This window comes from Octodon degus, unplaced genomic scaffold, assembly GCF_000260255.1.
Source record: "Octodon degus isolate 3935 unplaced genomic scaffold, OctDeg1.0 scaffold00003, whole genome shotgun sequence".
NCBI classification, from domain to species: domain Eukaryota; kingdom Metazoa; phylum Chordata; class Mammalia; order Rodentia; family Octodontidae; genus Octodon; species Octodon degus.
The window spans coordinates 23525251-23547289 of record NW_004524579.1 but is presented as its reverse complement, the minus strand read 5'-3'; the positions used below and the strand labels follow the sequence as shown (position 1 = coordinate 23547289).

Sequence of the window (22039 nt, the reverse complement as noted above, 5' to 3'; positions counted from 1 at the left end):
CTTGTGAAAGACTCACAAGCATGCCTGGTACCTACCAAAGCTCCTGGGATCTTAACCAAACCTGGCAGCTCAGACTCTTCTGATTTATGGGTTTCCGTCTTCCCTTGGCTTTTGGGTTTTGGGATGGCTGACCTTGCTCTCTTTCCCTCCCTCCCTAAAGGCAGATGAGTTCACCATTGAGTCTGTCACCTTGCGGAAGGTAAGGCGGGTGAGGATCAGACATGATGGCAAGGGCTCAGGCAGCGGCTGGTACCTGGACCGGGTGCTAGTGCGAGAGGAGGGGCAGCCAGAGAGCGACAACGTGGAGTTCCCATGTCTCAGGTACGGAGTCCCGCTTGCTTTCGTTTTTGCTTTTGTTTTTTTTTTTTTGCGGTACCGGGGATTGAACTCAGGACCCTGCGCTTGCCACACAAGAGCTTATTCTACTGAGCTATCTCCCTGGCCCCCTGCTTTCATTTTCTCCAGGTTAGGTCACAGCCTTTATTACCAGGACCAGTGAGCAAAATGGTGGGCTAAGGCTGTAGTTGGTGCAAGAAAAGGGTGACTTTGCTGGTGGCGCCTAGACCTGAGTCTTACTTTCCCTCCACACCCCCAAGCATATTTGTAGTTTCCTCTATTTAAATACTAAAATGTTGACATTTTCTCAGACAAAATTTCACAGTTTCAGAATTTAAACTGGAGCCCCCTCAGAGAATGTCATATGCTGAATTAAACTTTTGAATTAAAGGTAGAGTTTTACTTCCGTAACTCTCTGGTATGTCTTTGCAAAATATCTTATTTTGCCTTTTCTTCTTTTCCCAACTTGTGAGTGAAGTAAAATTTCTTTCCTGTGAAGCATTTGGATTTCTTGCCTGGCTAGCCTGGTCTTCTGTTGTCTCCTAGAAGTTGCCGGCAGAACTATTTTAGAAGCAGGAGGAGTATCAGGATATTCGTGCCTTCAAGGTGGCCATTACACTCATTGGTGGCAGTGCCCAGAAAGTGGACACAGAATAACTAACTGGGGTGGAGTTGTTACTTTTGTGACCCTGTTGAGGAGGACAGAGCAGGCCTTTTCTGCTAAGATCAGAAAGCATTTTGGAGGATTGGTGGACTAAGCACTGGCTTTGGCAAGCGGACTAAGCACCAGCTTTGGCAAGCACAGGGACCAGGGTTTGAGCTCAGGGACTAGTGTTTGATCCCTGGTCCCACATGTCATGCTGGCCTTTCCCTTGGGGTGCACTCAGCTGGCAATTGAGTCTGAGTGTGGTGGTGCACACCTGTAATCCCAGTGCTGGAGAGGCTGAAAACAGGAGGGTCACTACAAGTCCGAGCTGCATAGTGAGACCCTGTACCAAATACATAAATGGAAAAAAAAAATCCTATGCTAATTTGAGACGGCCAGATAGCGCAATGGACTAGCACAGCTGCTGGGTTTGGTCCCCAACATGCTGTGCCAGCCCTGCCCCAGGGGCACCCTGAGATGGAAATTAAGACTGGGTATGGTAGCATGTGCCTATAATCCTAGCTCTCGGGATCCTGAAAACAGGAGGATCACTATGAGTCCAGTCTATCTAGTGAGACCCTGTAGACCCTGTAGACATTGTACTAAATACATTTAAAAAAAGCATTTCAGCTATGGGATGTGTGTGTGTGTGTGTGTGTGTGTGCGTGTGCGTTCGTGTTACTGTGCACCCAAGGAAAGAGTAATGAAGTCACCAGCAGACTGACTTATCCATTTAGTAACATCTCACTGTGAAACCAGGATGGAGGATTTGAAGCTTTTTTGGGCAATATCTATTAATATCCTGCAAGTATTTAGGTGGAAATCAACTGACGAGTCATGATTTCCTTTTAGTTCTGGGGTTGAGACTGAGTGCGTGGAGAAGAAAGGAAAGCGGGATGTCTGGTGGCTGAGGGCCCACTGCCCTCCATCCCGCCCTCTCTGCTCACTCGTGGCCATGGCTACCTCGCAGTCTTCTCCTCCACAGGCTCGGTGGCTGGGAGGTGTGAGGATGACCTCAGCAGGACAGACAGAGGGGAGGCCCCTGTGGGTGGATTAGAGGGGCTGTAGCTATCAGTCTATGTTCCCCAGAGCCCCTGTCATGGCCACTCAGGAGTCCACCATGTCTTCATGTCTCTGAGTCTTGACATTTCTCTGGTGTTCTGGGCTCATAGCAGCAAAGCCCACAGAAGGGCCAAGCTGAGTGGTTGGCTGGCACTTTCATGTCAGCTAATAGTCACTGGCAGCAAGATCCTGTGAGAATGTAAGACCATATGACTGGGAAGGGGGATGGGGTAGGCCATGAGGCTGCCTCCTTGGGCCCTCAGAAAGGTCATATGTGAGTGAGCTCAGAGGCCTGAACTGCAAGTCAGGAAGGACAGGGAGAAAAGAGCGCCTTTCCCTCCTTCATGGCTGGCAGCTTGAGGAATTGCCCTCCTCTTGGCAATAGAGTAAGGGTTGCTACAGAGGCAAGCACTAAGACATCAAGGAGAGAGATTCTGTGGTCAAGAGGAAATATCTTTCTGCTACCATACCCTGGAGAGCACAGGAGTTATCTATCCTGCCACTGGTCCCAATCACAAGCCAGCCTGAGTATGGGGCTAAGATCATGCAGCCTGGCATGTGGGTCTCCTTTCTCAGGCAGGGCCTTTATGCTCAGTGGGAAGAGTGCTTTTCAGGTGATGAGGGCACTCTTTTTCCCCTGGGAATGACCAGTAGAGAGCTATGTTGCTGCTCACTGTGACATCAATATGTCACAGCTTATAAGCCCCAGATCTGCAGGATACAGAGCCAGCTTCTTCAAAGCAAAGCTTACTCACATTTGAGGGATAGATCCAAGCCCCTTCGTTGAGAGCCCTTCACTTCCTAAGTCCCTGAGCACTTACTCTGGTCTGAGCCTATCCTTGTCTTGGTCTCCGGTGCAACATTCAGCTTAACCTGTCTTCTTAGTCAGACTGTAGGGTCCAGGCACTCTGGGCCGTGTCTTACTTATCTCAGTGTCCTGTCTACCTTCCCCCAGCCAGACCCATTGGCCATGTACATGGAGACTTTGGGAAAAAAATCCTTGGTGGTTTCTGATGATAACAATAGTTTTTTTTACCATGATCACCACAGCCAATATCCTGAGGCCTGTCCCCTTCCAGTCTTAGCTGCCCGTACCTTGCCCCTTCCTCATTGCATTCCACCCATGTGGGCCTTCTCCCAGGCTTGTTCCCTCTGAGGTGCTCCTGCCCCTCCACTGTTGCTCCTCGTCATCCCTCCAGCCCCAGCCAGCTCTCACCTGCTCCAGGAAGCGTTCCTTCCCCAGGTTGGGGTGGGGTGCTTTGCTCTCATGGACCTGTTTTCCTTTGCTGAAGTTGAGGCTGTGGGCACCACAACTGCTCTTATGAATGGTGTGAGGGTTTGGAGTACACTGCCCACTCAGACAGTTAACATCCCCGTTTGCTTACTAGGTGGCTGGACAAAGATAAGGATGATGGGCAGCTAGTCCGAGAGCTGCTGCCAAGTGACAGCAACGCTACACTGAAGAGTGAGTTGTCCTGACAACTGGGTGGTGAGACACCTTGGTGGGACAGGTGCCTTCCTTTACCTAAACTGAAGCAAGGTCTATAGAACCCTACAAGTGAGCCAGAACTGACACTGTCCATTCATGTGGTGGGGACACCAAGGTTGAAGGAGCTAGATATTTACATCTGACCTTTCCTAGGGTCAGACCACAGAGTCACATGAGTGGTCAGTGTCTAACCTCAGCATTAGCAAAATGAAGAGCTGGGAAGGAGCTCAGGAGAGGAGGTGACCCATGCCTGGGGTCAGGGACACCCCACCTACACACTGCAGTGCTGGAACTGTGATCCTGTCTCGTGCTGCTGCTCTTCCCACTCTTGAAGTTAGTACCACAAGCCCTCAGTGCTTCTGCTTTCTTCCCCAAGACATGCCCTGGAACTGGCATGGAGGACTTCGCACCTAGGCTAGTGTAACCCCAGATTTGCCTTGTCCTTGGGTGTTTTTATCTTTGCATACAGGCAGTGCAGACTTTCTGCAGTGATAGAGCGTCAGAGTGACATCGACATGGTAGCCAATTAAGAGCAGAGGACTTAGGCCCTTAGCAGGATTTCAATTCTGACTAGTGATTTTTTTTTTGTTTTGTTTTTTGGTGTGTTTGTTTGTTTGTTTGTTTGTTTACTGGAATCAAACTCAAGACCTTGTGCTTGCTGCCAGGCTGATGCTTATGCTGTTGAGCTGTCTCCCTGGCCCATGACTGGTGACTTCTTAACTGTCACCATAGAGTGCCAGATATATGACCTTCTGAGTCTCAGATTCCTTACCTGTAAAACCAAGATCAAAAACTTAGCAGTAAAAAAAAAAAAAAATAGACTTAGCAGTAACACTGTGCACATGGTGTGCTAAACACAGTCTGGACAGGCCAATGATCCCTGTGCCTCAGTTTACTTATCTATCAGAGGCGAAGGTGAACTGGGCGATTGCTGGAGGTCTTTTTAGTCTCTGAGATATTGGCATGCTTGCCAACAGCTTGCAATTTGCTTTCCCTTTTTCAACCCATTCCACCCTTCTGGAACAGGCAGAATTCTTGTTTTATAGGTGAGAGGACTCCAGAGAGAAGGAAGAATTCCCTCCCCAAATTACAGGACCCAGGTTACTGACCTTAGCTTGTGTTTCCTCTGGCTGCAGACTGTCCTCCTGCCCCAGGCGCCTGCTCCTGGCTTCTTGAACCACACTAACCTAACTTCCTCTCCTTCTGTCTTGACTGCTCAGACTTCCGCTATCACATCAGTGTGAAGACTGGGGATGTCCCTGGGGCCAGCACAGATTCTCAGGTCTACATCAAGCTCTATGGGGACAAATCTGACACCATCAAGCAAGTTCTTCTTGTCTCAGACAACAACCTCAAGGACTATTTCGAACGTGGCCGGGTGGATGAGTTCACCCTCGAGACCCTGAACATCGGAACAGTGAGTGTCCTTCCCATAGTCATGTGACATCATCTCACCCTTCCTCTGCATACATCCACAGATGTGTCCACATGTGCATGCACATGCACACACTCAGGTAGTCATAGGTGAGTCCATTTTGAAGGAAAATAAACGCCCACCTGGGGGCTATTTGTGATGTATATTTTCCGGCTATGACCTCAAGCAGATGGAGGTTATGTGAGCAATGCTGAGGTCCCAGTGCCTCTTTGGGAAGGGGATGTATAATTTTAGTAGCTTTATCCCCCACATTTTGCTTACATGGCCAGAGTCAGCGCACATGAGTCATATACACTGGATAAAGGGATACCAGGTACAAGAAAGACTGAAAGTACTCCCCAGCTCTGTACCGAGTGTGCATCAGAACTGTGCTCAGTGCACACACTGGGCATCTCTGGGCAATGCTGCTTTAGGGCACGGGATCCAGGAGCCTACCTCTTTCAGAGTTCCAGGTGGCATGGCCATAAATGATCTGAGCACTTCTTCACAGATAAAGCTGCCATTAAAGTGGTGAGGCTGACTTAATGGACAGTATAATGCAGTGACAGGGAGAAGAAGCCCACAGAAACTGAACTCAACTTTAACTTGTAAAGAGATTTCCACATATTTTTAAGGGAAAATGAGAGACTAGGAGCAAGGTAAGTAGGGGCTCAACAGAGCCAGGAAAATAGAAAATTACAAAAAATGGCAAGGGACAAGCAGGATCTTGGAAAAGCCATCTGGTTTGCTAACCCGTGCCTCTTAGAGTTAGGGTCTAACTCTTCCAGGTTCTCTTCCAGAATCTGGAGACAGGGCCATCCTCAGGTATTGGCTGGAACCAATACTATATTCTTTTGATAGCCTGGAGTTTTCTCATACAGACACTGAAAGGAGGTTAGGGTCATCCTAGGGGCACAGCCGTGAGCTGTTAGATCTATGCTGGTGTTTTGTTTAAATCTTTACAGGCCAAAGTTGAAGCTTAGTCAAGCAAGCTCTCAAAAGCCTGTAGGGGATTGATCAAGGCGAGACTCTTGGCTTCACCTAGGAAAGTATAGGTATAAAACCAGGCCTGGGGCTCTGAGACATCTGCAGAGTCCATGGTAGAATGGAGGAGATTGGAAGCCCTTGGTCTGCAACCTCATCTCTCCTCTCTGGGGCCCCACACTGTTTCAGGTGCTGTGTGCCCTGGAACTCTCTCCTGCCATCAACATGCACTCTGGGTGACAACCTCATGTCAGTTATTTATCACTTGAGGCTAATGAAGTTCAACCCAGATTTTCCTTGATCAAATGTGTTTACATTTTAAGTTGAATCAATAATTCCAGAGTAAAAATGCTGTTCCCTTTACTAAAGGGTTGAAGACAGTAGTTCAGTGACACAGCTGAGGGAAGGCATGGCAGTGGGTGGGTGGGATTTGTGTTGCTACAACCCCTCAACCAGCAATGTGGCCAAGTCACACTGGTACCTGTGCCCTGGCTGCCACCTGCCGGCCTTAAGGCCCAACAGTGCCACTTACCAGACACATATTACCCTCTTCTCTTTAGCTTTCCCATTCAGGATTTCAGAGAATTCTAATGGGATTATTAGCACTGGATATGTTAATTAACACTTGCAAACATGTACTAAGTGCTCAGACTATACTACTGAACAATTCGTCTAACTTAGGTGCCAGCTGTGGTGGAAACAATTGACAGTCCCTGCTCTTAGGGAACTTCCAGTCACATCAGATAGAGACTCCTGCCCTGTCTTCACTCTTTCAGCCACTCCTTCTTTGGGATTTTCATAGTCTTAGCACCACAGAAAAGCAAGAAGACTCCCCTATGTCTCTCGGCATGCTCCCAAAGGGCTTTTAGTTTCCTTCCCATGCTTTCAGGGAACCAGGCTCAATGCACCTTTCTGTCAGTGTTTTCATTACCAGCTGCAGAGTCACCTATTCTTTGGGAGAGTGAGAGCAAGATTCAAGGGGACAGTTTTTTTAATCTAGTCTTTGACACTGCATGGTTTTGGTCACACCCCCAACCAGAGAGAAGATCAGGCTGGAAAGAGTTTTCAAAGGCCATCCAATAATTCCACCTCATGTTAAAACTGCCACACACACAACATTTCACAAAACAGAAAATCACTCTGAACACTGAAAGGCCACATACACACATGGAAGGCAATAGGATCAGCCCTGATGCCTACAGGCAAAGTGACTAATGTGACAATGGCAAATCAGGTTGCTATAGAGTGTTTTGAGGGAAGAGACCAGTATGTTTCAGGTCCAACACTGAAGGAAGGAGTTGGATACAGAGCCACAAAGCCCCAAGAGGTTGTCTGCAAATTCTGTCACCTACAGAATGGAAATATCAAAGAAGAAATGCAGACATGTATACAATAGTGTATTCAAAATAAAACCAAACCAAGTTGTAAGACAGCTGTCAGAAGGAGGTGGCAAACATGCCGAGACTTACTTTCGACTGCAGTCACAATCTAGCATCTTTAAATACCTACTAAAGCTTTTAAAGTTCATTCCACATCTGCTCCCTGTTCGCTTCTAACAGCTGCCCCAGGAGGCAAGCTAGACTAAGAGGAGGGGATGGAGGCCCAGGCAGGAGAGGTGCTGCCCTGGGCCCCCTGCTGGCTGATGATTTGGCCTGGAATCCAGCCTCTTCTGAGCAATTGGAGGCCCTGGTTTCAGGGAGCTACTTGTGCCAACGCCTAGGGAGGTGGGGAATGAAGCCTGCCAGCTTCGACACCCTGCTTCTGGTCACACTCATAAGAGTTCCATTCCAGATCAACCGGCTGGTGATCGGGCATGACAGTACAGGCTTTCACGCAAGCTGGTTCCTGGGTAGCGTCCAGATTCGTGTGCCCCGCCAAGGCAAACAGTACACCTTCCCCGCAAATCGCTGGCTGGACAAGAACCAGGCTGATGGGCGTCTGGAAGTGGAGCTCTACCCCAGCGAGATCACGGAGATCCAGAAATGTATGGAGAAGGCTGGGTGGAAGCATAGGCAATGGAGCTGGCTGAGTGGAGGGGACTGTGAGGCAAATGGGTCTTTCTCCAAGCAGTAGGGGGAAGGGAATCCTCTGGGGGAAATAAAGGAGCCTCTAATGTCTTTTACGCCATGATTCCAAGAGGCAATTAAGGCTTATTTTATAGACGAGAGACTGCCTGGACCTTTTTTTCCTGGGATAAAAGCAGTGATACTACTAGGAAATGTATGATTTGAACCATGTAGAGAGGAGTTTGAGGCATAATGCTTATCTTCTATTGGAAAGACTGGCTGGAGAGATAAAATGTTTCATTCACTTATCCATTTATTTATGGTTCTTCTTCCTCATTGTGTGTGATGGTGACAGCCTGTGGTGCTGGGAATGGAGTCAGAGCTCCTCTCCATGAGGACTGCTGGCTCCCACCAAGTGCCTTGCTGTTCATACACCCTCCTGTCTTGCTCTTAGATGAATCTAATATCCAGTCCTCTTCATTCTCAGTGTCTTCCATTGCCATGGTAGTACAGATCATCTCATGGAAAGTAACACTCTTACTTGACAAGAAATTGTTATGTTGTCTTATAACATTGTAGAGTGGGCCAGTCCTGTAACAGTCCCAATGACAGACAATATGGTACCATGGTTCTGGGAGACACTTTGCATTCCCTTGAGATATGATTTCTATTGGTGCATGCCTACAACAATTTCTACCCTCTAAAGCCCTGATAATAGAATGACTTCAAAGATGAGAGGATGAGAAAGAAGGAGCCAGGCTAATCCTTTTCTGATGTCACCAATCCCATCCATTGAGGGTGGGCCCTCATGGCCTAATCAGAGCTCTAGCTCTGACAACACCTCCTTCAACACAATCCTTGGAGGAGGCAAACATTCAAACCATAGCAGATAGATAAAAAGCAGAGACTGCCCGCTGGTATACTGAGTACTCCTTATTCCTGCCCAAGGACACAAGCAGTACACACAAGGATGGCCAGACTGATTGGTTAGGTTTGCCATATCCACTACCTACACAACTCTTCTAAGTCTCACTTTTGAGTTTGTAAAATGGAAATGGTTATACTTATGTGTTGGGGAAATGGTTATATAAGATGATGACCAAGAAGCACCAAGCCTCTGGAAGAGGCTCTGGAGAAGTTTGTTTTGCTATCATCATTATTACTAAATGTCCTGTTTTTCTCACATGTGCCCACCCAGTGGTCCACTATGAGGTTGAGATTTGGACGGGGGATGTGGGAGGTGCAAGCACCACGGCCAAAGTCTACATGCAGATCTACGGTGAGGAAGGCAAGACTGAAGTGCTCTTCCTCTCCAGCCGCTCAAAAGTGTTTGATCGGGCATCCAAGGATGTGTTCCAGGTGTGTGGGGGAGACAGCAGGGTGCCAGTGGTGGGCCCAGAGGACACCCAAGGCGCTTCCCAAGGTGTTCTTATTTCCTTAGCTAACACTCACTAGAGAATGGTGGCTCTCCAGCCAGCTGAGGACAAGTTGGACAGGGATTCTCTTGGCTTCCTGAGGGCTCCTGGGCACAGCTGAAGGTGCAGAGTTTTTAACCGGGATTGAGTACTTGGTTGTTTGGCCAATTTCTGCCTTGTAAACTTGAGCATTAGCACTTCTCCCTGTACCTGAGTTTTTGGCTTAAAATGAGGGGATTGGATTACAACAGAGGTTCTCATCCTTGGCTTCATGTTCAAGTCACCTCGGGGAACTTTAAGAAAAGGTACTGCTTACCCCACACATAGACCAGTTAAATAAGAGTCTGAGAAGGCAGAGTATAGTTTCAGGCATGTCTTTCATTTAAAGTTCTACTAGTCATATTAATGTGTTGACATTTCTGAGATTTCTGGAGTAGGTAATTATTTAACCCAAGAGCTGGGGTGTCTTGGGTCCTCTACATGCATCCCAGTTTGTAACTCATGCTTCTTGGGCAGAACCTGGGAGATGGCAGAGTCGCATGCTGTGTTCTGAGTGTCCTGGGCCTCTTCATTTGCATTTGTAAAAGTCTTTATCAAAGGAAGAAGGATGTGCATGTGAGCCTGTTGTTGGTAGTACAAGACAATGATCAGAAGTGTCCCTTGAGTGGTCCATGCATATTTTATGTTGGACATGATAGCACATGTGTGTGCATATACATGGATGTGCACCTGCAGAAGTGTGTTGCAGGGAACATGTTCATACTGAGTGTTCTATGTATGCTTATGTGTCTAATACACATTGGCCTCCAGCAGAGTCCTTATCTCACCCAGAAGAGAAGATCTTGGTTGACCTGGAACCAGACCAGGGTCACAGGTGTCTGAATGTTAGAGCCAGAGCTGCCTCATTGAGTTGAAAACCCTCATACACTGCTGAGAAGTCTAAGTCCATGTATTTGACTTTCTGAGCTTTAGTTAAAACCTAACTTTGTAATATCTGGCTGGCTTCACCATCCCTATAATGATCAACAGAGTTAATGTCAGGGAATGTTATGGTGATGCGACCCAGCAGTGTATCTTTCAGAGGTGGATGTGGCCCGAGCTAGGCAGGATGTGGTATAACAAGCAGGTCTCTTTGAGAGAGGTGGTCATGGAGATGTTGTGACCCAGGAAACATGGGCATGGGAAGCTAATGGGCTGAAGAAATGCCTCACCAGACCCAGAACATACCTCCCAAGTAGCTGAAGATTAATTCTGCTTTTGCTGAGCCCTAGTAGCTATCTTGACCGGAAATTTTCAGACAGAATTGGCTTGACCACAGTGTGGGTTCATAAACTTGAGCTCAGGAGATATACCCATCTAGGTCTGGAATTGAATTATGAGACACTGAGTCACTGGTATAGCCTTGGGCTCCAGTTTCCCTGGAACTCAGGAGAGATAACTGGTAAGCCCAGGTTTTCTTTTTCATAATTTTATTGAGAAATAAATAGCAATGAGACAGCTTCAAATCAAATTGGTAGGGCAGTTCCAATAATTAACACATTGCATACTGCCTTCCTAGTGGTTATTCGTTGTGCAAGATGCAGAAATAATATCCTATTTACAAACACTATTAGAACACATGCCTCTATTCCTTGAATTAAGAGAATGTAGCTATATATCTATCCTAACCATTTTGAATACACAGATACAAAATGGTCATTCATCTATATCCCCTTTTTTTGTTTAGTTCCATCATTTAAATATTATAGGTGTGTGATCTTAGCAAAATATTCCAAAATAGTCCAGTAGTCCATAATAGTACTGGGTCTTCCACTTGACTGGCAATGTCAGAAGTTGTTGACCTGAGTCCCCTACAACTCAGCATAACAACATGGCTTTATTTCTTGTACCTCATTTTTATACTTTTCTTCCGGATGGTTAGGACCAAGATAAAGCAAGACCTATGTAACAAGAATTGTAGCTTTTGGATGTGATAAGGTCAGTCAAATCCCCTCAGGATTTATCCTGAGACCCTGTACCTCAGATTATAGATCCTTTGTCAGTGTCAGTCATGTGAAGCACAGGTTTTAAGAAGGGTTAAATATGCAGTGAGAGGCTCTTCAGCATCAGGATGCTTACGAGGATCCCCACTAGCAAGGACCTAATGAGAGCCTTCTCCTGAACTCTCATAGACTTCAGGTCCTTCCTGCTAGTGTGGCATTCAGGACAGTATGACAGTGTGATCAAAGGCTGAGGATTCATCCCCACTACCGTTTGAGCCAGTGCTCACTCTGACCAGTAGGAGAGACATAAAATGATGTTTCTCTTATGGCACTCACAGCCTGAGAGGACAAAGAGGTCATCCAGGCAAGGCCAGGACTGGAGCCAAATTCTGAGCCTCAGCTGAACAGCTAGGGAGGAGGCAGGCAGATAAACAGCCTGTGGTTTCCAGGGTCATGGGTAAGATATTTTTAAAAAAGAATATTTAATTTTTGGCTTGTTACAAAGGTTATACATGGTTAATACTGACATGAAAGTAATAAAAAAGTCGAGGACAGAAAGGACAGCTTTGGTGAGAGCTAAAGAGGGAATAAAGGCAGGCAGGTAAGAGAACTATGTGAGCAAAGACATGGAACTAAGAGTCCTAGGAATGAGTTCTCTGTGTGTAGGGGCACACACATGTGTATGTTGTACACACGTGCACACACATGCATGATCAAGAGGAAGACAGAATCAGGGAGACCAGCTTGACCACCACAGTGCCTAGAAGGGAATAAGTTTGGGGGTCAGGTCAGGCTAAGGAGCAAGACTGGATGTGTTGGGGAGAGGGAGCTAGGGTTTGCTTCTAATGGAGAGGCCTTGCCTCTCCATGCTGCAGCCCAGCACCAGGCTCTGGGCCTGGCTCTGTTGGGGAGGCAGGGAGGACACCAGGGGCAACCCCAATCACTTCCCTACACTTTGCCCAGCTGGAGGCAGCAGACGTGGGTGAAATCTACAAGATCCGGCTATGGCACACAGGCGACGGATTTGGGCCCAGCTGGTTTGTTGACATGGTGTGGCTGCGGCACTTGGTAGTGCGAGAGGAGGATCTGACCCCTGAGGAAGAGGCACGGAGGAAGAAGGAAAAGGACAAGCTGCGGCAGCTGCTCAAGAAGGAGCGGCTGAAAGCCAAGCTGCAGAGAAAGAAAAAGAAGAAGAAGAAGGGCAGCGATGAGGATGAGAGTGAGGAAGAGGAGTCCTCATCAGAGGAGTCCTCGTCTGAAGAGGAGGAAGAGGAAGAGACTGAGGAGGAGGAGGAAGAGGAGGAGTTTGGGCCTGGTATGAAGGAGGTGATTGAGCAGTACAAGTTTGATGTCCACCGCTGGCTGGCCCGGGACAAGGAGGACAATGAGCTGGTCGTGGAGCTGGTGCCAGCGGGCCAGTCGGGTCCTGAGCGTAAGCCTGAGGCGGGGCCATGTGTCCCCTAAAGGGACCAGGGAGGGGCAAGGGTAACTCCATGCAAGGGTAACTCCCTTCACATAAAGGCCACATTGGTGGGAACCCTATATGTTCGAATAGTTCTGACTGGCATCTATCTGAAAAGCCACCACAGAGTTCTGTTTGGAGCTAAACAGTGGCCTTGTCCCAAGGCTCTCAGGAGGAATCACTGACTTTGGGAGGAGCTCTGATCCAGTTCCTTATAACTAAGTGTGGGGGAAGTAGATTGGAGGGTTGCTGAGGCCAAATGTTGCTCTTGGTCTCATGGTCAAGGCAAGCCTTGGGTTGAAGGGAGGCAGGTTCAGGTTAGTTTAGTGTAGATATATGGTAGATCCTTCCTGCCCCAAAGATCCGCATAAATCTGTGAGTCTGGGCTTCAGCTCACCTCACAGCCCTGTGTCCTCAGTGCTGCATCTTTCTTTGTCTCTAGCCAACACCTATGAAGTCCAGGTGATCACAGGGAATGTGCCCAAGGCTGGCACTGATGCCAACGTCTATTTGACCATCTACGGTGAGGAGTATGGGGACACAGGCGAGCGGCCTCTGAAGAAGTCAGACAAGTCCAACAAGTTTGAGCAGGGGCAGGTAGAGTGAGTGCTCACTGGTCTCTGGGTACCTGGGGGGAGGGGGCTCAGGTATGGGGAATGGTATCCTCCTCTGACAGCTCCACCCTGCATGGTGTCTGCTATGCGTCTAGCCAGGGGCTTCCTTCAGTCCAACTAGGTCTGACGGCAGTGCCTCTTCTGTAAGCACCAGTGCTTTGTGAGGGTGGGAGAGTCTGAAAAGCACGGCAATACTCCAATCCACAGGACCCATCAGCCAGCTGACCCTTGGAGTACCCGGAGAGCAGTGTCCAGCAGCAGGTGCTCAGGCGCTGAGCAGGCTCTCTTTAATATGACGCTGTGGGGAAGACTGGGCAGGCAGTGTAAGAAGAGACAGTGGGGGTGTTTGCCGAAGGCAGGACTGTAGGAGCAAAGGCGCGGAGGTGAAAATGCGGGTGGCCAGTTTGAGAACAGTGTGCTGTTGGTGCCTCACAGTGGGCAAGCTTGGATAAGACCAATAGTATGTAAGAAAGGGACAAGCTAGGAAGCCCTAGCTACATCCTAAGACAGTAGGAAGCTATGAAATAAATGCCAGGCATAGGGAAAAACATGAGACATAAAGCTACCATATTTGTCCTTTAAGATTTTGCATATTCAAAAGCCAGGTTCTCTCTTCAATCCAGAGGAAGAAAAACAATAAGTCAAGTCCATTAAAATTTTTATGGGCATGTTACTTGTTTTATACTCCCCCACCAACTTTCTTTCAGCATGGCTTTCCATGACGTGGAGGTCAGGGCTTATCTCTGCATCTCATTGTTCTCCGTGAAAAGTCATAGCTACTTCATCCCTAGGTGGGGGAAAAATTGTTGTAAAAGACAAGACTGGTACAATTGGTGAAATTTTAATATGGACTACACATTAGGTGATAGTACAATCACGAGTGAGTAACAACTCCGTCAACAACAAAGGGCATATATCACAGTAATCCCGTAAGATTATGTCACCTGGTAACATTATGGTCATTTTTGTCTGTGTAAGTGCACTACAGGATGTTTGCATAATGACAGACATGGCCTAGCAACATATATCTCAGGACATATCCCCGTCATTGTGTGATTTGGATGCCCATATTGTGTCGGTGTTGACTGTGTTGTGTTGATGCTCAGGGTGTTAAACTTCCTGAATTGGATCGTTGCTCGGGGATTATATGCGTGTCCTTGTCCTTTGCAAATCCATGCTGAAATTCTTAGGGATGAAATATCCTAGTGTCTGCTAACTTACTTTGAACTAATTCAAAAAGAAAAACAGAGAGCAGGGAGAGGAGTAGGGAGTGGAGCAGAAGGGAGGGGAGGGGAAGGGGAGAGAAGAGGAGAGGAAAGAGGAGTCAGAGAAGAGAGTCACATAGCAAAAATGGCACATAAATACAAAATTTAATGAAGGCGTGAAAACTTTCACTGTACTATTGGTACAGTATAATTTCTGAAAATCTTCTGAAGGTTTGGAATATTTTTTCAAAGTAAAGAGTTTTTTTTAAAAAAGCATGTATACTCAAGGAAACTATTCATTTGGGGGATCCCATTGTGGTCCCCTTCTCTAGTGCAGATGGCAGACATGTGCATGGTTCACAGCCACCTGTCCATCTATGTGGGGAGCAAATTCAAATCCCCTCTTCCTGTCAACCACCCTGGAATCTGCACAGGACTGACTCATAGCAAGTGCTTAATAAAAATGTGTGGTTGAAGGAGATGATGCTCATGTCCACACACGGGCCCAAGGTCCTAGTGCATCTTGCCACAACACACACACACACACACACACACACACACACACACACCTTCATACAGTCTCTATCTCTCTTTCTCACTTGTCCCTCTACCTTCCTGGATATAATGAGGGTAGAATATCCCCTGGCAGGGATAGATTGAGAAAAACAATAGCACAGAACAAGTATCAGACCAATGCGATCTGTTGTCCATCCTCCCCATCCCTGGTTGTTCTGGGTCTTACTGTCCACCTCTGGGTGCTCAAGTCTTGGAAGGTAGAGCTATGGTTAGGGAAGGAGGGGTGGTCTCTGAGTGCTACTCTCCCCTTTTCTAGACAGACACCTTCACCATCTACGCCATTGACCTGGGGGCTCTGACCAAGATACGGATTCGCCATGACAACACAGGCAACAGACCAGGCTGGTTCCTGGACAGAATAGACATCACTGACATGAACAATGAGACCACGTGAGTGAGGCTGAGGGGAGGGCAGAAGGCTTCACCTGTCACTAAGACTGTCTCAGAGTGGAGACTGAGGGTGGATAAAATGATATCTGAAGGCAGAGGTGGGTCGGCTGTGGTACCTGTCCTCCCTACCAGGATGGGTTGGGCCCATGTGGTAGGCCAAGCAGGCACTGCCAGTTCCCTTTCTGTCTCATTGCCTTCCCAGAGCATCGTGCCCCATCAGAGGCTGGTCCGCTAGTGCACCCACCCAGTAGCTCCTGTGCACGCATTCTGAGAGGTCAGGTCTTCAGTGCCTACCAGCCCTCTTGCAGCCTACCCTCCATTCCCAGGCTTCCCTTACCCTTACCCAGGGACTCTCCGTGGAGAAAGCAACACCCAACACCTTGTCCTCAAGTTTCAGACCAGGGCTCAGCAACCGTTCGTGCTGAGTTTCTGGTTTTGTGGCCCGCTGGGCCTCGGCAGCAGCCTCTGCTAACCGAGCACAGATGACATCTAAGTGGGTGGCTGTGGCTATGTCTCAATATCACTTGATGCTGAAATTTGAATTTCTTTTAATTTTCACATCACAAAGTATTAGCCTTTGTTATCCTTGTCCTGCATCACCACGAAGTGCAAAACCCATTCTCAGCTTGTGGGGTGCACGTAAGTAGATAGTGGACCCCAAACGTAGCCCTGCTAGAGACACAGCCACCACCTGTGCTGGGCTGGGAAACAGGCGTTAGATCCCTCCAGGAAAGGAGCCTGCCCTGTAGAGGGAAGGCGCCAGCCTCAGGGCCAGGAAGCGGCAGAGCAGGACCCGAACTGCAGACTGTCTGTGTGGCTGTGCTGTGTTCCCTACCACTAGGCCACACTGCCTCTTGTGTGAAGGGACCCAGAGGCAATAAGGAGAAAGAAGCCTCCTCCCTGTGCACTACAGGGGGGGCAGAGGAAAGCCTGAGTAGGTGCTGGGGCTGCTGGGGGCATGCCTGCACCTAAAATGTAGTGGGCACATAATAAATATTTGTTAAATTAAATCACCTCCGGCCCTGAAGCCTGCAGTTTCTTGGTGCACACAGGCTCTCCTCTGTGCAGGACTGGGGTACTGGGCCTCATGCAGCTCTCACCATCCTGTCTGCAACCCAAGGGACACAGGCACAGCTCACAGATGACCCAGTGCTGCAGTCTCCATGAGGTCATGGTGGTGGCAGGTGAGAGCTGAAAGACAACCTCATAGATGGGAACCAGGGCCTCAGCCAGAGTCTCATCTCTGGAAGCCAGGAGCTTCCAGGTTGCCATGGACAAAGAGCTTTGAAAACATGGCTGCCATTTCCTCTCGTGGCAAATGGGTTCTGTGATGCAGCCCCACGCACTTCTTAGGATGCTCTGACTGAGCGTGGTGCATGCACCTGTAATCCCAGCATCCTGGGAGGCTGAGGCAGGAGGATTATAGCTTTAATCCCAGCCTGGAAAGTCAGCAATTTAGTGAGACACTGTCTCAAAATTAAAATGAAAAGAACTGAGGATGTAACTCAAGAAGAAGGCCCTGGGTTCAATTCCCAGTAACACCCTTGGACGCGCACACACATGCACATGCACACAGAGACAGTTCTGAAAATGTAAGACATGTAAACTTGAAAAGGACAAAGTGAGGCTCAATCATAGTCCTAAAACAAACTGAGAACATCTCTGGCTTCTCCTTAGGGTTCTGGCAGGTTATTCTGTTCTATTGATTCGACGCTTCTGGTCCAGCCCAACAATTTAAAAATTATTGTAGCTTTGTAATCTATTTTAATATCTGTCAGTATTTGTCTTCTTTCATTATTATTTAAAAATATTACCTATTCTTACCTTTTTCAAATTGAGGCATTAAGTGATTTGAAAGAAAAATCTGACTGGAATTTTGATTGTTCTGCCATTAAACATATGTGTGTAGAATTGCACATTTAGGATATTAATGCCGCCCCAGGTACATTTCTCCCCTTATCCAACTGTTCCTTTATGAGTCTCAGTAATGCTTTACAATTCCTGCACACAACTGCTACCCTTGTTAAGTTTATTCCCAAAGAACAGTTTTTGTCACTCTTGTGCATGAAATCCTCCTGCTTTGGGCCCTTTCTTTCCCTCCTCCCTCCCTGCCTCTTCCTTCCTTCGCTTTCTCCCAACTTCTGCTCTCCCTCTACATCATTGCCTCTTCCTTCCTCTTCTTTCCTGTAAGTGTCACTACTCTACTTCTTTAATAAGCAGCCCTGTCTGATTAAGGACTCTGATGCGCTGTCTTCAACTACCTCTATCCCAAGAGCCAGTCAGGGCACAGCCCGCTTTGGGAGATGGATATGAAATTATGACATTCAAAAGAAAGTCTCTCTTGGAGAGACTATTTTCCAGGAAGTAGCCAGGCCTCCAGGCTCCCCCAGGCTTTGGAACTCAGGAAGTCGGGCCTTGCAGCTGCACACACGAGAGATACTGACATCACCCTGCAACTGCCCCGAACCCAGCTGCCCTGGACTCCGGCCCCTTGCACCCTGGAATGCTAGAGCCCTGCCTGCCTCTCACAGCCCACCCCCAGCCCACTGCAGAGCAAGTTGGCTGTCTCCTCAGGAGGACATGAACTGGACCCCATCTTCACCCTCCATGCCCCCTCCAAAGCCTTCTGACTTGGCCTCCGCTTCCCCCACACCCTCTTACTATCTACAGCAGCCCAGTGACCAGAGTCATGTCACATCTCTATTCAGACACCTGAAGAGGCTCTGTTTCACCCCACGGGGAGATCCAGTTCCCTTCCAGTGGCCTCCCTGGCCTGTGGGGTCAGCCCCACAGCCCCTCCTAAGTGTCCTTCCTGGTCTCTGCCCCTCCATCTTCCTTATCTCCTGCTGTCCCACCACCAGGCCTTTGCATTTTCTGCCCCTCTCCCTGGCACTCTTTTCGCCAGTGGCTCACTTTTGTGCTTTTCCGGATGTATCTCTGCCCAGATGTCACCTTCTCCATGACAACAAGCATGCTCTCTGCCTTCTCTTTTTCCCCGTGTCACTTGTCATCTGACCCCCCCCCCCCCAGTAACTGGCGTGTTGGGGCCTCTCGCCTTCCTGTGAGAGTGTGCAAGTGACGACTTCCTCTCTTTCGCAACTTCTGTGTGCTCCCCAGGGCCTACAGGGGACCCACAGAGGAGACACGGACCTAAAGTGCCTGAGCTCTAGATGCTTGCTCTCGGCATTACTCGCTACACCAGCTCATTTACACTTGACATTGACCCACCTTTAGCGTATATGCAAAGTGAGAAGTTACGCAGAAACTATTTACATTTTACAACACTCGGCTTCATAATTCTTCATTCAGCTCTCACTTAGCTTTGGTCTGACGCCTGATTTAAGACTTTTGCTCACTTGGGTCCTTGCTTTTTCCTCCCCTGCCCTTGGTAAGCAGCATGGTATGAATCCGGCCCGACCACCTGCACACCTCTCTTTTCCTTTTTTCCTTAAATCTCTTACCTCTTCCTTCCCTAGGCCCAGAGACCAGGCTGAGGGAACTTAGTCCTGAGGGAGGGCAGGATGGGAAGCGGTCAGCAGGCCCAGTCTCCTCTTGCCCTCTATGTGTGTTGGTTGGCCCTGGGACAAGCAGTATAAATATCCAGCTCACAGCCCCAGCCCAGCTGCAACTCTGTCTAAGAAGCAAATTCAACATGAGATGGTCGGCCTGGGCTGCGCCGTGAGCGTGCTAAGGGCCCTCAGGGCCCTGTTGCAGATGCCCAGCGGAGAAGGATGCTCAGGCCCCATGAGAGCCAGGCTCGGCTGCTCTGCGTGCATTCATGCATGCAGCAGGAGAGGTTTGTGCTCTTCATTCTGCCTGCCTGACTTTGTTCTCTCTCTCTCCCTGGGTAACCTGCTGGGCTCTTCCTTTGTGTGCTCCCCTCTTCCTGTCCTTGTCCTCACTGACTTCCTACTCTCATTGTCCCTGCCTTTGCCCAATCCACCCCTTCCTTTCTCTCTCATTAAAGGGTCATGATTTAGAACTATAGCCTATTATTTCTCAGTTACTGTATTTGATTGAATAAAATGTTAACTTTCCTATTCATATATTTAAAGACTGAAAAATGGAACAGTACGCATTTTAACATTTTACATAAAAACACTAGTTTAATTGCCATTTAACTTATATCACCCCAGGATGAGATCCTCTCGTCCTTCAAATCATTGCCTATTAGCATAAAATTACCTCCTTCCTACCATCCAAGCTCAGGAACTGACTGGCCCTCTGATGCAGTGACATTTGGAGGTGCTGAGGGCCATAGCAGGACATGGGGCCCAGGAGGAAGCCAGACCTCTGGAATCCAAGCACCTCCCAGCCTTGGATCAGCCCCTGACTGGGCCTTATACACCAGGGCAAAGGGAGGGGAAAGGGCACAAAAAGGGTGATTCATTGCTTATCTGAAACCCAAAGATAATTGGTAGTCCTCTTGTGCTATGGACTAAATCTGATAACCTTGGCATAGAGAGGTGATGGGGTTTGTTGAAGGTCATACAACACTTAATGGAAGAACCAGGATTTAGACCAAGACTGACTACAGGGGTGAGTTCTTTTTTTTTTTTTTTTTTTTTTTTTGTCCTCAAAGATATCATTTATTCGGGCTGAGGAGATGGCTCAGTGGAATAAGCGCTTCCCTGGCAAGCTCGAGGGCCTGAGTTCAATCCCCGGTTCCAAAAAAAAAAAAAAAAAAAAAAAAAATTAAAAAAGATATCATTTATTATATTTTGCGTTATCATCACAATCTTTCTAGATATGCATAAATAATATAGAAACAGTATATGAAAAACCTTGTAGATATATTGAAGCTAAAATTTTACTTTTCACAACCATTGTAAGACAATAAAAAAGTGAAGTCTCCAGCACGTGCATTATCACATTTTCTCGAGTAGTCTGCATATCTTACAGTAACACATATTTATGCATATGGCAGTTTGAAATAAGAGAATACCTTTTTGGTTTTCTATACTAGATTACAAGTTTTAGATGTCCTGAACCTATGAAGGTAGTACAAGATAAATCTTCATTTGAAACCTCAGAGTAGTCTCTTTACAGTCTACATTATATTTTTTAAAAAGTCAAGATATTTGCTTTGTTCTATTTATTTCTTTGAGGGATTGGGAAGAGGTTAAAAGAAAAGTTCTCTATTTCCAAGAGCATTCCCAAAGACCGGGGATTCATTTTCGTGACACATGAGCATGGATGAATGGTGTTCTCACAGCTTCTATGACAATCTCAATTCAAACACCTACCGTTTTCTGAAATCCAGCGTATTTATCTGGACACATTCTTGTTTACGTATGAAAGAAAGGAACCAGCACTTTGGTTTCAAAAGCAAATTTATAATTACAAATCTAACTTGTCTTTGATAAGGGACCACTCAGCTATGATGGCCTCAATCATTATATCTAAGGAAACTGGAATTAATTAAGGGACTACTGGTTCAAAGAACTATGCCTCCAATAGGGGAAAGAGAGAAGAATTCCAAGTCCACACGCCACGTTCAGAACTAAATATCAACAATGTCATTCTTTCAATAATTACAAATAAAGTAAATGATGGAAACAAGAATTACATGAATGTTTAAAAGTGCATAGAAAACTCAGAACATTTTTCATTACATTTGTCACTTACTACATTACAATAGAAGACTTGTAAGGAAAATAATCATGTAAAACAAAAGGGTAGAGGGGGCCAAGGAGATGGCTCAGTGGAATAAGTACTTCCTTGGCAAGCACAAGGGCCTGAGTTCAATCCCCGGTTCTGCAAAAAAAAAAAAAGGTAGTTATATTGTTCAGAAGCTTTTGAGAGAGCTGGGCAGGATGGTGCACTCCTGTAATCCCAACATAGGGAGGCTGAGGCAACAGGATCATGGTGAATTCAAGACCAGCCTAATCTACACAGTGAGACTCTGTCTCAAGACCAGAAAAAAAGTTCTCGAGAGCGTGCAAATGATGTGTACCCGGAGTGCTCAGGACGCTGATGCAGGATCGCTTTGAGGTTGAGGCCAGCCTGCACTCCCTACTGAGCTCAAGGAGAGCCTGAACTACACAGCCGAGACCCTGTCTCAAAAAAGAAGGGAAAGAAAGAATGAAGATCACCTGCCCTGATTTAAATTTAATCACTTGTCCTGAAACAGATCACTCCGCAAGCTCAACATCTACATTGGGCCTTGAAAAGTCAAAGCAGAGGAGACGACCCAGGGCTGGGGGATCCTGAACAGACCCAGAGCGCAGGCCCGGCGAGTGAGCGAGATGACCGAGGGCCACGGGATCCTGAACAGACCCAGAGCACAGGCCCCGCGAGTGAGTGAGACAACCCGGGCCATGGAATCATCATTCGACCCAGGCTGCAGGCCCAGCAGGGAACCCTTCAGCAGAACTCCCTGCAAAGAGGCTAGAGGCAAGACCCACCCAGTTGATTCAGGAGGAGAACATCTTGCCAGAGAGACACAAAGGGTTCAA

General features: G+C 47.6%; 1 protein-coding gene across 2 annotated transcripts in view; it reads left to right on the top strand.

The window, feature by feature from the left end:
* Positions 1-22039, top strand: part of Loxhd1 (lipoxygenase homology domains 1) — a 175933-nt gene that overhangs the window by 81320 nt on the left and 72574 nt on the right. The window contains exons 14-21 of one of the 2 annotated variants that reach the window (XM_004623622.1): positions 161-321; positions 3433-3509; positions 4754-4950; positions 7723-7915; positions 9136-9296; positions 12298-12766; positions 13239-13393; positions 15448-15581. In XM_004623622.1, the coding sequence (XP_004623679.1) occupies positions 161-321; positions 3433-3509; positions 4754-4950; positions 7723-7915; positions 9136-9296; positions 12298-12766; positions 13239-13393; positions 15448-15581 (1547 nt within the window). The remainder of the gene's footprint in view (positions 1-160; positions 322-3432; positions 3510-4753; positions 4951-7722; positions 7916-9135; positions 9297-12297; positions 12767-13238; positions 13394-15447; positions 15582-22039) is intronic. The other variant, XM_004623623.1, reaches the window with a different exon arrangement.